General features: G+C 47.7%; 1 protein-coding gene across 1 annotated transcript in view; it reads left to right on the top strand.

The window, feature by feature from the left end:
- PINX1 (PIN2 (TERF1) interacting telomerase inhibitor 1) overlaps positions 1 to 18,079 on the top strand; it is a 197,333-nt gene that overhangs the window by 23,818 nt on the left and 155,436 nt on the right. Inside the window, exon 5 of the mRNA XM_063915085.1 lies at positions 604 to 696. Coding sequence (XP_063771155.1) covers positions 604 to 696 — 93 coding nt within the window. The remainder of the gene's footprint in view (positions 1 to 603; positions 697 to 18,079) is intronic.

Here is an 18,079-nt window from a genome sequence, read left to right as displayed (position 1 = left end):
CGATAAAAAAAAAAAAAAAAAAAGTCGGATTGAGGTGAGAAGACGGGGGAGCGGTGCGGCGGGCTGACGGTAGCTCCCTGAAGCGCTCCCCGACCGACACTGTGATACACGGCTGAGTGCCGTGATGTGTGGCTCCCTGCAGCAGCTCCCTGTGATCTCACACACGGAGCTGCTGACAGCAGCTGCACGGACGCCGGCCAAATCCGACAGTCGGATTTGGCCACTCTATTGAATAGGGCTTGTCGGATCCATTCCGACAAATGCATGTCGGAATGGATCTGACTCTTATTGAATATACCCCTTAGTCTTAGATAGTAAAGATAGAGATCCTCGTGGCACAGTACCACGGAGGAATCGCTTAAACACCTTATTGCTGGGAGATTCTCACGTGACGTCAATTGTGTCCAGTATGAATGCACCAATGACCCCTGATGATAGTAAGCCCGTCTCACTGCTTCAGTTGTGGGTAATTGCGGACTGTTTGGTGTCAACGGGCAATTTCAGAGCGCACTATAATTCTGTTTCAATGGTTCCAGGTTAGGTGGGGGATAATTAAAGGGAAAAACAAAACATTGTTTTAATAACGAATACTGATTATTTTAGCGTCTCCTGCCAATGACAGCCTCAAGTCCTTCAGCCTGGAGGAGAAGTCCAAAGCATCGAGGAAGCGCCTGCATTACATGAAGTTTGCTAAAGGTGAGCGTTGCTGGTGTCATTACTGGGATCTCTGTATCTACCTCTAATGTAAAGTCTGATCATACGGTTTCTGGTGAACGGAGGCCGCACATGTCCTACGGAAACTGGTCTGGTCACGTGTTGCCCCCAAATGACCTCAATGTCTAATAATCACTCTATGGCAATACTTGGGGCCCTTCTCTGATATGGCGGTAACTGTGGTCCTCAGTTCATTGCTGTGCAGTCATCTTATATCCCCCATTGACCGCATAGAACCTGGAAGCGTCACCCAAGAGATGGACGGACGGATCTCTTCCTGTGTGTGGCCACACTGAGTGGTGGTCCTGTGTCTCAGCGCGGGGGCCGAACAGTGTGTGACCGCCTTAACCGTTAATGAAAGTTAGCGGAGAAAACTCCTCCACAGGAGGGATTCTCCATAACAACCAATACGATTCTGTCTCTCAGATTTCTGCAACATCTTAATAGTTGAATGCAAAAATCTGGTTGGTTGCTACGGGCAAAACCAACCCAGAGCCGCCAGCCGCTGTAGCTGTGTCCCGGGTACTTTCCCCGTGTTGCTGTGTGGCGACTGTAACTCACTGTCAACACTCAATGTTTTAACCCTTGCCTTACACTAGGCCTCCCTGCCCTCTGGCGTGTTGAGGATTAAGAGGTCACTAGGTTTCAGCATGCTCTCGCTGAGCGCAGTCACCCCCCCGCTCTGAATATCAGTCCATTAAGATGTGTGCAGCAAGACATGGCGGGGGTGTAATTACGAGGGTTGGATAATTGTGCAGCTCCAGTGTGTTTGGCCCCAGGTACTACTGACAAGTGCTCTTAAACACAGCAGCAATGATGCAATTATCCCCCGGTAATTATAGCTCAGACTGAAGAGGCTGCTTTATGTGCTGACGACTGACTGACACGTCTAGTAGCTGCTGTATAGCTATGGGGAATGTCACACACTGTCCCAGCACTGTGCTGCCTCCTGCTGTGTACGTATACACACCTATATGCAGGACCTCTGTGCTTATATACCCTCCACACAGCTATATACAGGACCACTGTGCCTAATATACCTCCAACCCGAGCTGTATACACACCTATATACAGGACCTCTGTGCTTATATACCCTCCACACACCTATATACAGGACCAGTGTCCTATTATACCCTCCGCACACCTATATACAGGACCACTGTGCCTAATATACCTCCAACCCGAGCTGTATACACACCTATATACAGGACCTCTGTGCTACTATACCCTCCACACACCTATATACAGGACCACTGTGCCTAATATACCCTCCACACAGCTATATACAGGACCACTGTGCTTATATACCCTCCGCACACCTATATACAGGACCACTGTGCCTAATATACCCTCCACACACCTATATACAGGACCACTGTGCCTAATATACCTCCAACCCGAGCTGTATACACACCTATATACAGGACCTCTGTGCTTATATACCCTCCGCACACCTATATACAGGACCAGTGTGCTACTATACCCTCCGCACACCTATATACAGGACCACTGTGCCTAATATACCTCCAACCCGAGCTGTATACACACCTATATACAGGACCTCTGTGCTACTATACCCTCCACACACCTATATACAGGACCACTGTGCTACTATACCCTCCGCACACCTATATACAGGACCACTGTGCCTAACATACCCTCCACACCTATATACAGGACCACTGTGCCTAACATACCCTCCGCACACCTATATACAGGACCACTGTGCTTATATACCCTCCGCACACCTATATACAGGACCACTGTGCCTAATATACCCTCCACACAGCTATATACAGGACCACTGTGCCTAATATACCTCCAACCCGAGCTGTATACACACCTATATACAGGACCTCTGTGCTACTATACCCTCCACACACCTATATACAGGACCACTGTGCTACTATACCCTCCGCACACCTATATACAGGACCACTGTGCCTAACATACCCTCCACACAGATATACAGGACCACTGTGCTTATATACCCTCCGCACACCTATATACAGGACCACTGTGCCTAATATACCCTCCACACAGCTATATACAGGACCACTGTGCCTAATATACCTCCAACCCGAGCTGTATACACACCTATATACAGGACCTCTGTGCCTAATATACCCTCCACACAGCTATATACGGGACCACTGTGCTTATATACCCTCCGCACACCTATATACAGGACCACTGTGCCTAATATACCCTCCACACAGCTATATACAGGACCACTGTGCTTATATACCCTCCACACAGCTATATACAGGACCACTGTGCCTAATATACCTCCAACCCGAGCTGTATACACACCTATATACAGGACCTCTGTGCTTATATACCCTCCACACACCTATATACAGGACCACTGTGCTACTATACCCTCCACACACCTATATACAGGACCACTGTGCCTAATATACCCTCCACACAGCTATATACAGGACCTCTGTGCTTATATACCCTCCGCACACCTATATACAGGACCACTGTGCCTAATATACCCTCCACACAGCTATATACAGGACCACTGTGCTACTATACCCTCTGCACACCTATATACAGGACCTCTGTGCCTAATATACCCTCCACACACCTATATACAGGACCACTGTGCTACTATACCCTCCACACACCTATATACAGGACCACTGTGCTACTATACCCTCCACACACCTATATACAGGACCACTGTGTTTATATACCCTCCACACACCTATATACAGGACCACTGTGCCTAATATACCCTCCACACAGCTATATACAGGACTACTGTGCTTGTATACCCTTCGCACACCTATATACAGGACCACTGTGCCTAATATACCCTCCACACAGCTATATTCAGGACCACTGTGCTTATATACCCTCCACACACCTATATACAGGACCACTGTGCCTAATATACCCTCCACACAGCTATATACAGGACCACTGTGCCTAATATACCTCCAGCCCGAGCTGTATACACACGCCTATATGCAGGACCTCTGTGCCTAATATACCCTCCACATAGCTATATACAGGGCCACTGTGCTTATATACCCTCCACACACCTATATACAGGACCTCTGTGCCTAATATACCCTCCACACAGCTATATACAGGGCCACTGTGCTAATATACCTCCACCCCAGCTGTATACACGCCTATATACAGGATCACTGTGCTCATATACCCTCCACACAGCTATATACAGGGCCACTGTGCCTAATATACCTCCACCCCAGCTGTATACACACCTATATACAGGACCACTGTGCTCATATACCCTCCACACAGCTATATACAGGGCCACTGTGCCTAATATACCTCCACCTGAGCTGTATACACACCTATATACAGGACCACTGTGCCTAATATACTCTCCACCCTTAGCTGTACACACAGCTTTCTCTCCTAGAGGATGCTGGGGACTCCGTAAGGACCATGGGGATAGACGGGCTCCGCAGGTGACATGGGCACTTTAAGAAAGAATTTAGGTTCTGGTGTGCACTGGCTCCGCCCTCTATGCCCCTCCTCCAGACCTCAGTTTGATACTGTGCCCAGACGAGCTGGGTGCTTTTCAGTGAGCTCTCCTGAGTTTGCTGATAGAAAGTTTTTTGTTAGGTTTTTTATTTTCAGGGAGCTCTGCTGGCAACAGACTCCCTGCATCGTAGGACTGAGGGGAGAGAAGCAGCCCTACTCTCTGAAGCTAGGTCCTGCTTCTTAGGCTACTGGACACCATTAGCTCCAGAGGGATCGGTACGCAGGATCTCACCCTCGCCGTCCGTCCCAGAGCCGCGCCGCCGTCCCCCTCGCAGAGCCGGAAGACTGAAGCCGGGTGAGTATGAGAAGCAAGAAGATTTCACAGGCGGCAGAAGACTCCGTGATCTTCACTGAGGTAACGCACAGCACTGCAGCTGTGCGCCATTGCTCCACACACCTACACATACTCCGGTCACTGTTAGGGTGCAGGGCGCAGGGGGGGGGGGGGGGGGGGGGCGCCCTGGACAGCATTTGGGACCTCATTCTGGCAAATGAACACACACATATACAGCTGGGCACTGTATATATGTAGGAGCCCCCGCCAAAGAAATAAAATTTAAGCGGGACAGAAGCCCGCCGCCGAGGGGGCGGGGCTTCTCCCTCAGCACTCACCAGCGCCATTTTTTCTCCACAGCACGCTGAGAGGAAGCTCCCCAGGCTCTCCCCTGCTGATACACGGTAGAAGAGGGTTGAAAAGAGAGGGGGGGCACATAATTAGGTGCAAAAAAGTATATAAACAGCAGCTACTGGGTTAACGTTAAGTTACTGTGTTATTCCTGGGTTATATAGCGCTGGGGGGTGTGCTGGCATACTCTCTCTCTGTCTCTCCAAAGGGCCTCGTGGGGGAACTGTCTTCAGAAAGGACATTCCCTGTGTGTGTGGTGTGTCGGTACGCTTGTGACGACATGTCTGATGTGGAAGGCTATGTGGGAGAGGAGCGGGAGCAAATGAATGTGGTATCTCCGCCGACGGCGCCGACACCTGATTGGATGGATATGTGGAAGGTTTTAAATGATAATGTAAATTCCTTGCATAAAAGATTAGACAAGGCTGATGCATTGGGACAGGCAGGGTCTCAACCCATGCCTGATCCTATGTCGCAGGGACCGTCGGGGTCTCATAAACGCCCACTATCCCAAATTGTTGACACAGATACCAACATGGATTCTGACTCCAGTGTCAATTACGATGATGCAAAGTTACAGCCAGAGTTGGCTAAATCACTGCGATATATGATTATAGCAATTAAGGAGGTTTTGCACATCACAGAGGAAACCCCTGTCCCTGACACACGGGTTTATATGTATAAGGGAAAGAAACCTTAGGTAACTTTTCCCCCCTCACACGAACTGAATGAGTTATGTGAAAAAGCTTGGGAATCTCCAGATAAAAAAACTGCAGATTTCCAAACGGATTCTTATGGCGTATCCTTTCCCGCCAACGGACAGGTTACGATGGGAATCCTCCCCTAGGGTGGACAAAGCTTTAACACGCTTATCCAAAAAGGTAGCCCTGCCGTCACAGGATACGGCTACCCTCAAGGATGCTGCTGATCGCAAGCAGGAGGTTACCCTGAAGTCCATTTATACACATTCAGGTACCTTACTAAGACCGGCAATTGCGTCGGCCTGGGTCTGTAGTGCAGTAGCGGCATGGACTGATACCTTATCAGAGGAGTTTGATACCCTAGATAGGGATACTGTTTTATTGACCCTGGGGCATATTAAAGACGCTGTCCTTTATATGAGAGATGCTCAAAGAGACATTAGTCTGCTGGGTTCTAGAATAAAGGCTATGTCGATTTCTGCCAGAAGGGTCCTGTGGACTCTGCAATGGACAGGTGATGCCGACTCAAAACGACATATGGAGGTTTTACCTTACAGGGGTGAGGAATTGTTCGGTGAAGGTCTCTCGGACCTGGTCACCACAGCTACGGCTGGAAAGTCAATTTTTTTGCCTTATGTTCCCTCACAGCCTAAGAGAGCACCACATTATCAAATGCAGTCCTTTCGTTCACAAAGAAACAAGAAAGTCCGAGGTGCGTCCTTTCTTGCCAGAGGGAGGGGCAGAGGAAAGAAGCTGCACAATACAGCTAGTTCCCAGGAACAGAAGTCCTCCCCGGCCTCTGCAAAATCCACCGCATGATGCTGGGGCTCCACTGGCGGAGTCGGGTCCAGTGGGGGCGCGTCTTCGGAATTTCAGCCGCATGTGGGTTCACTCCCATGTGGATCCCTGGGCAATAGAAATTGTGTCTCAGGGTTACAAGCTGGAATTCGAAGAGGTGCCTCCTCGCCGGTTTTTCAAATCTGCCCTACCGTCTTCCCCCCTAGAGAGGGAGATAGTGTTAAATGCAATACAAAAATTGTATCTTCAGCAGGTGGTGGTCGAGGTTCCCCTCCTTCAACAGGGAAGGGGTTATTATTCGACCATGTTTGTGGTTCCGAAACCGGACGGTTCGGTCAGACCCATATTGAATTTAAAATCTCTGAACCTATACTTGAAGAGGTTCAAGTTCAAGATGGAATCGCTAAGAGCGGTCATCGCCAGTCTGGAAGGGGGGGATTATATGGTGTCACTGGACATAAAGGATGCGTACCTTCATGTCCCCATTTATCCACCTCATCAGGCGTACCTAAGATTTGCGGTACAGGACTGTCATTACCAATTTCAGACGTTGCCGTTTGGTCTCTCAACGGCTCCGAGGATTTTCACCAAGGTAATGGCGGAAATGATGGGGCTCCTGCGCAAGCAGGGTGTCACAATTATCCCGTACTTGGACGATCTCCTCATAAAAGCGAGATCAAGAGAGCAGTTGCTGAACAGCGTATCTCTTTCACTGAAAGTGTTACAACAACACGGCTGGATTCTCAATATCCCAAAGTCGCAGTTGGTTCCTACGACTCGTCTGCCTTTCTTGTGCATGATTCTGGACACGACCCAGAAAAGGGGTTATCTTCCGATAGAAAAAGCCCAGGAACTTATGACTCTGGTCAGGAACCTTTTGAAATCAAGACAGGTGTCCGTGCATCATTGCACTCGAGTCCTGGGAAAGATGGTGGCCTCATACGAGGCCATTCCCTTTGGCAGGTTCCATGCGAGGACTTTCCAATGGGATCTGTTGGACAAGTGGTCCGGATCACATCTACAGATGCATCGGTTGATCACCCTGTCCCCCAGGGCCAGGGTGTCGCTCCTGTGGTGGCTGCAGAGTGCTCACATTTTCGAGGGCCGCAGATTTGGCATTCAGGATTGGATCCTGGTGACCACGGACGCAAGCCTCCGAGGTTGGGGAGCAGTCACACAGGGAAGACATTTCCAGGGTCTTTGGTCAAGTCAAGAGACTTGTCTGCACATCAACATCCTGGAACTAAGGGCCATATACAACGCCCTACGTCAAGCGGAGGCCTTACTTCGCTACCAACCAGTTCTGATCCAGTCAGACAACATCACCGCAGTGGCTCATGTAAACCGCCAAGGCGGCACAAGGAGCAGAGCGGCAATGGCGGAAGCTACCAGGATTCTTCGCTGGACGGAGAATCATGTAAGCGCACTGTCAGCAGTGTTCATTCCGGGAGTGGACAACTGGGAAGCAGACTTCCTCAGCAGACACGACCTACACCCGGGAGAGTGGGGACTTCATCTAGAAGTCTTTGCACAGATTGTGAGTCGGTGGGAACTGCCACAGATAGACATGATGGCGTCCCGCCTCAACAAAAAGCTACAGAGGTATTGCGCCAGGTCCAGAGACCCTCAGGCAGTATCGGTAGACGCCCTCGTGACACCGTGGGTGTTCCGGTCCGTCTATGTATTTCCTCCTCTTCCTCTCATACCCAAGGTGTTGAGAATAGTAAGAAGAAAAGGAGTGAGAACAATCCTCGTTGTTCCAGATTGGCCACGACGGACCTGGTATCCAGATCTGCAGGAAATGCTCACGGAAGATCCGTGGCCTCTTCCTCTAAGGCAGGACCTGTTGCAACAGGGACCCTGTCTGTTCCAAGACTTACCACGGCTGCGTTTGACGGCATGGCGGTTGAACGCCGGATTTTAGCGGAAAAAGGTATTCCGGTTGAGGTTATCCCTACGCTGATAAAGGCTAGGAAGGAAGTAACAGCAAAACATTATCACCGTATATGGCGAAGATATGTTTCTTGGTGTGAAGCCAGGAATGCTCCTACGGAAGAATTCCATCTGGGCCGTTTCCTTCACTTCTTGCAAACTGGAGTGGATTTGGGCCTTAAATTAGGCTCCATTAAGGTCCAGATTTCGGCCCTATCCATTTTCTTTCAAAAAGAATTGGCTTCTCTCCCAGAAGTTCAGACTTTTGTTAAGGGAGTACTGCATATTCAGCCTCCATTTGTGCCTCCGGTGGCACCTTGGGACCTTAATGTGGTCTTGGACTTCCTAAAGTCACACTGGTTTGAACCACTGAAAACGGTGGAGTTGAAATATCTCACTTGGAAGGTGGTCATGTTATTAGCCCTGGCTTCGGCTAGGCGAGTCTCGGAATTAGCGGCTTTATCACATAAAAGCCCCTATCTGGATTTCCATATGGATAGAGCGGAATTGCGGACACGTCCTCAGTTCCTGCCAAAAGTGGTTTCATCCTTTCATATGAACCAACCTATTGTGGTGCCTGTGGCTACGCGTGACTTGGAGGATTCCGAGTCACTTGATGTGGTCAGGGCTTTGAAAATTTACGTAGCCAGAACGGCTAGAGTCAGAAAAACAGATGCACTGTTTATCCTGTATGCGACCAACAAGATTGGTGCCCCTGCTTCAAAGCAGACTATTGCTCGCTGGATCTGTAACACGATTCAGCAAGCGCATTCTACGGCTAGGTTGCCGTTGCCTAAATCAGTCAAGGCCCATTCCACTAGGATAGTGGGCTCGTCTTGGGCGGCTGCCCGAGGGGTCTCGGCACTACAGCTGTGCCGAGCTGCTACTTGGTCGGGTTCAAACAACTTTGCAAAGTTCTATAAGTTTGATACCCTGGCTGAGGAGGACCTCCTGTTTGCTCAATCGGTGCTGCAGAGTCATCCGCACTCTCCCGCCCGTTTGGGTACTTTGGTATAATCCCCATGGTCCTTACGGAGTCCCCAGCATCCTCTAGGACGTTAGAGAAAATAAGATTTTACTTACCGGTAAATCTATTTCTCGTAGTCCGTAGAGGATGCTGGGCGCCCGTCCCAAGTGCGAACTACATCTGCAAGACTTGTATATAGTTATTGCTTCAATAAGGGTTACGTTATTGTTGCATCGGGCGTGAACTGATGCTATGTTATTGTCATACTGTTTACTGGATTGTTATCACAAGTTATACGGTGTGATTGGTGTGGCTGGTATGAATCTTGCCCTTGGATTAACAAAATCCTTTCCTCGTACTGTCCGTCTCCTCTGGGCACAGTTTCTCTAACTGAGGTCTGGAGGAGGGGCAGAGAGGGAGGAGCCAGTGCACACCAGGAACTAAATTCTTTCTTAAAGTGCCCATGTCTCCTGCGGAGCCCGTCTCTCCCCATGGTCCTTACGGAGTCCCCAGCATCCTCTACGGACTACGAGAAATAGATTTACCGGTAAGTAAAATCTTATTATATACAGTACCTCTGTGCCTAATATACCCTCCACACAGCTATATACAGGACCACTGTGCCTAATATACCTCCACCCCTAGCTGTATACACACCTATATACAGGACCAGTGTGCTAATATACCCTCCACACACCTACAGTATATACAGGACCACTGTGCCTAATATACTCTCCACCCCGAGCTGTATACACACCTATATTCAGGACCACTGTGCTAATATACAGTCAGGTCCATAAATATTGGGACATGGACACAATTCTCATATTGTGGGCTCTATACACCACCACAATGGATTTGAACTGAGACAAACAAGATGTGCTTTAACTGCAGACTTTCCGCTTTAATTTGAGGGTATTTACATCCAAATCAGGTGAACGGTGTAGGAATTGCAACGGTTTCTATATGTGCCTCCCACTTTTTAAAGGACCAAAAGTTATGGGACAATCGACTCAAAAGCTATTTCATGGACAGGAGTGGGCTATTCCCTCGTTATTTCAGTAATGGGACAAACTAAACAATCCTAAATCAAACTTTCATTTTAACACTTTGTTGCAAATCCTTTGCAGTCAATTACAGCATGAAGTCTGGAACGCATAGACATCACCAGACGCTGGGTTTCATCCCTGGTGATGCTCTGTCAGGCCTCTACTGCAAATGTCTTCAGTTCCTGCTTGTTCTTGGGGCATTTTCCCTTCAGTTTTGTCTTCATCAAGTGAAATGCATGCTCAGTCGCATTCAGGTCAGGTGATTGACTTGGCCATTGCATAACATTCCACTTATTTGCCTTAAAAAACTCTTTGGTTGCTTTCGCAGTATGTTTTGGGTCATTGTCCATCTGCACTGTGAAGCGTCGTCCAATGAGTTCTGAAGCATTTGACTGAATATGAGCAGATAATATTGCCCGAAACACTTCAGAATTCATCCTGCTGCTTTTGTCAGCAGTCACATTATCAATAAACGCAAGGGAATCCGTTCCATTGGCGGCAATACATGCCCACGCCATGACACTACCACCACCATGCTTCACTGATGAGGTAGTATGTTTTGGATCATGAGCAGTTCCTTTCCTTCTCCATACTCTTCTCTTCCCATCACTCTGGTACAAGTTGATCTTTGTCTCATCTGTCCATAGGATGATGTTCCAGAACTGCAATGGCTTTTTTAGATGTTGTTCGGCAAACTCTAATCTGGACTTCCTGTTTTTTTGGTTTACCAATGGTTTACATCTAGTGGTGAACCCTCTATATTCACTCTTGTGAAGTCTTCTCTTTATTGTTGACTTTGACACATATACACCTACCTCCTGGAGAGTGTTCTTGATCTGGGCAACTGTTGTGAAGGGGTTTTTCTTCACCAGGGAAATAATTCTTCTGTCATCCACCACAGTTGTTTCCCGTGGTCTTCTGGGTCTTTTGGTGTTGCTGAGCTCTCCGATGCGTTCTTTCTTTTTAAGAATGTTCCAAACAGTTGATGTGGCCACACCTAATGTTTTTGCTATCTCTCTGGTGAGTTTGTTTTGATTTTTCAGCCTCATGATTGAGAGTCGACAGCAACAGATTCCAAATGCAAATGTCGCACCTGGAATCTACTCCAGACCTTTTACCTGCTTAATTGATGATGAAATAACGAGGGAATAGCCCACCCCTGTCCATGAAATAGCTTTTGAGTTGATTGTCCCATTACTTTTAGTCCCTTAAAAAGTGGGAGGCACACATAGAAACCGTTGTAATTCCTACACCGTTCACCTGATTTGGATGTAAATACCCTCAAATTAAAGCAGAAAGTCTGCAGTTAAAGCACATCTTGTTTGTTTCATTTCAAATCCATTGTGGTGGTGTATAGAGCCCACAATATGAGAATTGTGTCCATGTCCCAATATTTATGGACCTGACTGTATCTCCAAAGCGAGCTGTATACACACCTATATACAGGACCACTGTGCTAATATAACTTTCCAACCTATGTTGTACATACAAGTCAAGCGTACTAATGCAGATACAGAGACTCTGTCGCGCGCAGATATACAAGTGTTGTATATCAAAGTTTCCTTGTGCATCCTAGTCCTAAGGTGCATTTTCATTAAAAAAAGATTCCCAACCTAGAGGAGTCTCACGCGACCTGGTCTGCCAAGAGTGACTGCAGCAAAGATGTATGAGGACGTATCTGTTGTGTTCTATTCAGTAACAGCGTAATAATACAGTTTCCAACCAGAGATGTATAGACAAGAATATACAGGTACAGCATAGTAATACACCCTCCACCCTGTGTGATATATACAGGACCAGCGTACTAATACACCCTCCACCCTGTGTGATATATACAGGACCAGCGTACTAATACACCCTCCACCCCGTGTGATATATACAGGACCAGCGTACTAATACACCCTCCACCCTGTGTGATATATACAGGACCAGCGTACTAATACACCCCCCAACCTGTGTGATATATACAGGACCAGCGTACTAATACACCCTCCACCCTGTGCGATATATACAGTACCAGCGTACTAATACACCTGCCACTGTGTGTGATATATACAGGACCAGCGTACTAATACACCTGCCACTGTGTGATATATACAGGACCAGCGTACTAATACACCCTCCACCCTGTATGATATATACAGGACCAGCGTACTAATACACCTGCCACTGTGTGTGATATATACAGGACCAGCGTACTAATACACCTGCCACTGTGTGATATATACAGGACCAGCGTATTAATACACCCTCCACCCTGTATGATATATACAGGACCAGCGTACTAATACACCTGCCACTGTGTGTGATATATACAGGACCAGCGTACTAATACACCCTCCACCCTGTGTGATATATACAGGACCAGCGTACTAATACACCCTCCACCCTGTGTGATATATACAGGACCAGCGTACTAATACACCCTCCACCCTGTGTGATATATACAGGACCAGCGTACTAATACACCTGCCACTGTGTGATATATACAGGACCAGCGTATTAATACACCCTCCACCCTGTATGATATATACAGGACCAGCGTACTAATACACCTGCCACTGTGTGTGATATATACAGGACCAGCGTACTAATACACCCTCCACCCTGTGTGATATATACAGGACCAGTGTACTAATACACCCTCCATCCTGTGTGATATATACAGGACCAGCGTACTAATACACCCTCCACCCTGTATGATATATACAGGACCAGCGTACTAATACACCTGCCACTGTGTGTGATATATACAGGACCAGCGTACTAATACACCCTCCACCGTGTGTGATATATACAGGACCAGCGTACTAATACACCCTCCACCCTGTATGATATATACAGGACCAGCGTACTAATACACCCTCCACCCTGTGTGATATATACAGGACCAGCGTACTAATTCCCCCTCCACCCTGTGTGATATATACAGGACCAGCGTACTAATACACCTGCCACCCTGTGTGATATATACAGGACCAGCGTACTAATACACCCTCCACCCTGTGTGATATATACAGGACCAGTGTACTAATACCCCCTCCACCCTGTGTGATATATACAGGACTAGCGTACTGATACTCTCCACCCTGTGTGATATATACAGGACCAGCGTACTAATACACCTGCCACCCTGTGTGATATATACAGGACCAGCGTACTAATACACCCTCCACCCTGTGTGATATATACAGGACCAGCGTACTAATACACCCTCCACCCTGTGTGATATATACAGGACCAGCGTACTGATACTCTCGACCCTGTGTGATACAGTATATACGGGACCAGCATACTAATACCCCCTCCACTCTGTGTGATACAGTATATACGGGACCAGCATACTAATACCCCCTCCACCCTGTGTGATATATACAGGACCAGCGTACTAATACACCTGCCACCCTGTGTGATATATACAGGACCAGTGTACTAATACACCCTCCACCCTGTGTGATATATACAGGACCAGTGTACTAATACACCCTCCACCCTGTGTGATATATACAGGACAGCGTACTAATACACCCTCCACCCTGTGTGATATATGCAGGACAGCGTACTAATACACTCTCCATCCTGCGTGATATATACTGGACCAGCGTACTAATACACCCTCCACCCTGTGTGATATATACAGGACCAGCGTACTAATACACCCTCCACCCTGTGTGATATATACAGGACCAGCGTACTAATACACCTGCCACTCTGTGTAATATATACAGGACCAGCGTACTAATTCCCCCTCCACCCTGTGTGATATATACAGGACCAGCGTACTAATACCCCCTCCACTCTGTGTGATATATACAGGACCAGCGTACTAATTCCCCCTCCACCCTGTGTGATATATACAGGACCAGAGTACTAATACACCCTCCACCCTGTGTGATATAAACAGGACCAGCGTACTAATACCCCCTCCACCCTGTGTGATATATACAGGACCAGCGTATTAATACACCCTCCACCCTGTGTGATATATACAGGACCAGCGTACTAATACCCCCTCCACTCTGTGTGATATATACAGGACCAGCGTACTAATTCCCCCTCCACCCTGTGTGATATATACAGGACCAGAGTACTAATACACCCTCCACCCTGTGTGATATATACAGGACCAGCGTACTAATTCACCCTCCACCCTGTGTGATATATACAGGACCAGCGTACTAATACCCCCTCCACCCTGTGTGATATATACAGGACCAGTGTACTAATACCCCCTCCACCCTGTGTGATATATACAGGACCAGTGTACTAATACACCCTCCACCCTGTGTGATATATACAGGACCAGAGTACTAATACACCCTCCACCCTGTGTGATATATACAGGACAGCGTACTAATACCCCCTCCACCCTGTGTGATATATACAGGACCAGTGTACTAATACCCCCTCCACCCTGTGTGATATATACAGGACCAGTGTACTAATACACCCTCCACCCTGTGTGATATATACAGGACCAGAGTACTAATTCCCCCTCCACCCTGTGTGATATATACAGGACCAGCGTACTAATACACCCTCCACCCTGTGTTATATATACAGGACCAGCGTACTAATACCCCCTCCACCCTGTGTGATATATACAGGACCAACGTACTAATACCCCCTCCACCCTGTGTGATATATACAGGACCAGTGTACTAATACACCCTCCACCCTGTGTGATATATACAGGACCAGTGTACTAATACACCCTCCACCCTGTGTGATATATACAGGACCAGCGTACTAATACACTCTCCACCCTGTGTGATATATACAGGACCAGCGTACTAATACACCCTCCACCCTGTGTGATATATACAGGACCAGCGTACTAATACCCCCTCCACCCTGTGTGATATATACAGGACCAGCGTACTAATTCCCCCTCCACCCTGTGTGATATATACAGGACCAGCGTACTAATACACTCTCCACCCTGTGTGATATATACAGGACCAGCATACTAATACACTCTCCACCCTGTGTGATATATACAGGACAGCGTACTAATACCCCCTCCACCCTGTGTGATATATACAGGACCAGCGTACTAATTCCCCCTCCACCCTGTGTGATATATACAGGACCAGCGTACTAATACACTCTCCACCCTGTGTGATATATACAGGACCAGCATACTAATACACTCTCCACCCTGTGTGATATATACAGGACCAGCGTACTAATACCCCCTCCACCCTGTGTGATATATACAGGACCTGCGTACTAATTCCCCCTCCACCCTGTGTGATATATACAGGACCAGCGTACTAATACACTCTCCACCCTGTGTGATATATACAGGACCAGCATACTAATACACTCTCCACCCTGTGTGATATATACAGGACCAGCATACTAATACACTCTCCACCCTGTGTGATATATACAGGACCAGCGTACTAATACCCCCTCCACCCTGTGTGATATATACAGGACCAGCGTACTAATACCCCCTCCACCCTGTGTGATATATACAGGACAGCGTACTAATACACCCTCCACCCTGTGTGATATATACAGGACCAGCATACTAATACACCCTCCACCCTGTGTGATATATACAGGACCAGCGTACTAATACACCCTCCACCCTGTGTGATATATACAGGACAGCGTACTAATACCCCCTCCACCCTGTGTGATATATACAGGACCAGCGTACTAATACACCCTCCACCCTGTGTGATATATACAGGACAGCGTACTAATACACCCTCCACCCTGTGTGATATATACAGGACCAGCATACTAATACACCCTCCACCCTGTGTGATATATACAGGACCAGCGTACTAATACACCCTCCACCCTGTGTGATATATACAGGACAGCGTACTAATACCCCCTCCACCCTGTGTGATATATACAGGACCAGCGTACTAATACACCCTCCACCCTGTGTGATATATACCAGTAAAGCAGCTCCCAGGTCATGGACACATTAGGGATGTACGGTATATGTGTGAGTGCTACTAGAACATGTTACAGTGAGTGTGCAGCTGGTGAGGGAAGGTTAGCAGTAAGTGTTCCTGCCATTGTAGCTTAGGGAAGAGGATAGTAAAGGTAATTACAACAGCGCGCTTCTGTTTATAACTCTGGTAATTAGACAGTAACATGTTTTTTAGTAAATAGTAGTAAAGTGTTACATAAACACGTTATTTGCTGTATAACTTGTGGCAGCATTGCAGCACACGTCTCAGTCACATGATACCCTCATTCTGTGGCCAGGGGAGCGGATGGATAGACGCTGCACTTACTGTCTTCATTACTCCTAACCCCAGCATATAAACATGGACCATCTACAGATGGAGCCCTCCTCATCTACCCCTTTAATAGGAATAATTGAGCCAGGGCAGTCGGACTTCATCCCCTGCTGTATTATTCTCTCTGTATTGTATTGCAGCTGAGAACAATAGATGAAAGGCTTATGCTAATAACCCTTGGTGCACCTAGGTGCAGCAGAGAAGCCTAGATGAGCATGGCTGACCAGCGTGAATCGCCCTCTTTTCTGTAAGGGGTGCACTATTGTTCAAGGGCATCAGTAACCTCCTGGAGTGTTACAGCAGCTGCACACCTCATATGACCAATCAGAGATGTTCTACCCATTGGACCCCTAACAGTTCATGTTTTCCAGGTCACCTGTGGGTCTTTTAGAATGTGGCAGAACTAGTAGTGGATACACCTGTGCACCAGCTAGGAGAGCTGGAAAACGTGGACTGCTAGGGGTCCCGGGGGGTGAGTTTGAGGGGTGTGGTTCGTTTTATCGACAGTGTCTAGGTCGACAATGTTTAGGTCGACCACTATAGGTTGACAGTCACTAGGTCGACATGGATGGAAGGTCGACAGGGTTTCTAGGTCTAAAGGTCGACATGAGGATTTTTTTTTTTTTTTTGGTGTCGTCTTCTTCGTAAAGTGACCGGGATCCCAAATTAGTGCACCGCGTCCCCTCGCATGGCTCGCTTCGCTCACCATGCTTCGGGCATGGTGCCTTCGCTCCGCTACCGCTTCGCTCGGCACACTTTACCGTTCCAATCGTAGTCCACGTGGATCGTTAAGTATGAAAAAATCCCAAAAAAAATAAAAATGTGAAAAACTCATGTCGACCTTTAGACCTGTCGACCTAGCACATGTCGACCTAGAAACCCTGTTGACCTTTCATCCATGTCGACCTAGTGACTGTCGACCTATAGTGGTCGACCTAAACATTGTCGACCTAGACACTGTCGATCTTCAGACCGGATCCCGAGTTTGAGAGACACTGCAATAGTGGGTGTGGGGGGTGGATTGGTTTGTGGCGGAAGCTATATTAGGTATGTCACGCATTGGGGGTGCAAGATGATATTATTTAATGGCTAGTGTGTCAAGGGCTTTGTGTGACAGAGAGGAGGCTTCCGTTAGGGAATGAGTAAGCTGCATCTCTGTATGGGGCACATGTATTAAGAAGTGAACAGAGTGCAGATGTCGCCCATAGCAACCAGTAAGCTCCTGCCTATAACTTTATAGAATGTGCTTAAATAAATATGACCTGGAGTCGGCTTGGCTGCGATGGGCAGTTTCTCCACTGGCCCACTTGTTATACTCTTTTACTACTTGATACATCTGTCCCTTTATTTAAAACCAGCGAACAAAACGGAATCTTTGACCGCAGTGGATTTCTGGGCCGTAGGTCTTAGCCTGGTGAATGAGCCTTTTTGCCAGCTGCTATGACTGCACACAGCAGAGGCAGCAGTAGGTCTTAGCCCTTTGCCAGCTGCTA

This window comes from Pseudophryne corroboree, chromosome 4 (genome assembly GCF_028390025.1).
Source record: "Pseudophryne corroboree isolate aPseCor3 chromosome 4, aPseCor3.hap2, whole genome shotgun sequence".
Classification (NCBI taxonomy): domain Eukaryota; kingdom Metazoa; phylum Chordata; class Amphibia; order Anura; family Myobatrachidae; genus Pseudophryne; species Pseudophryne corroboree.
This window is presented reverse-complemented; position numbering and strand designations above follow the sequence as displayed.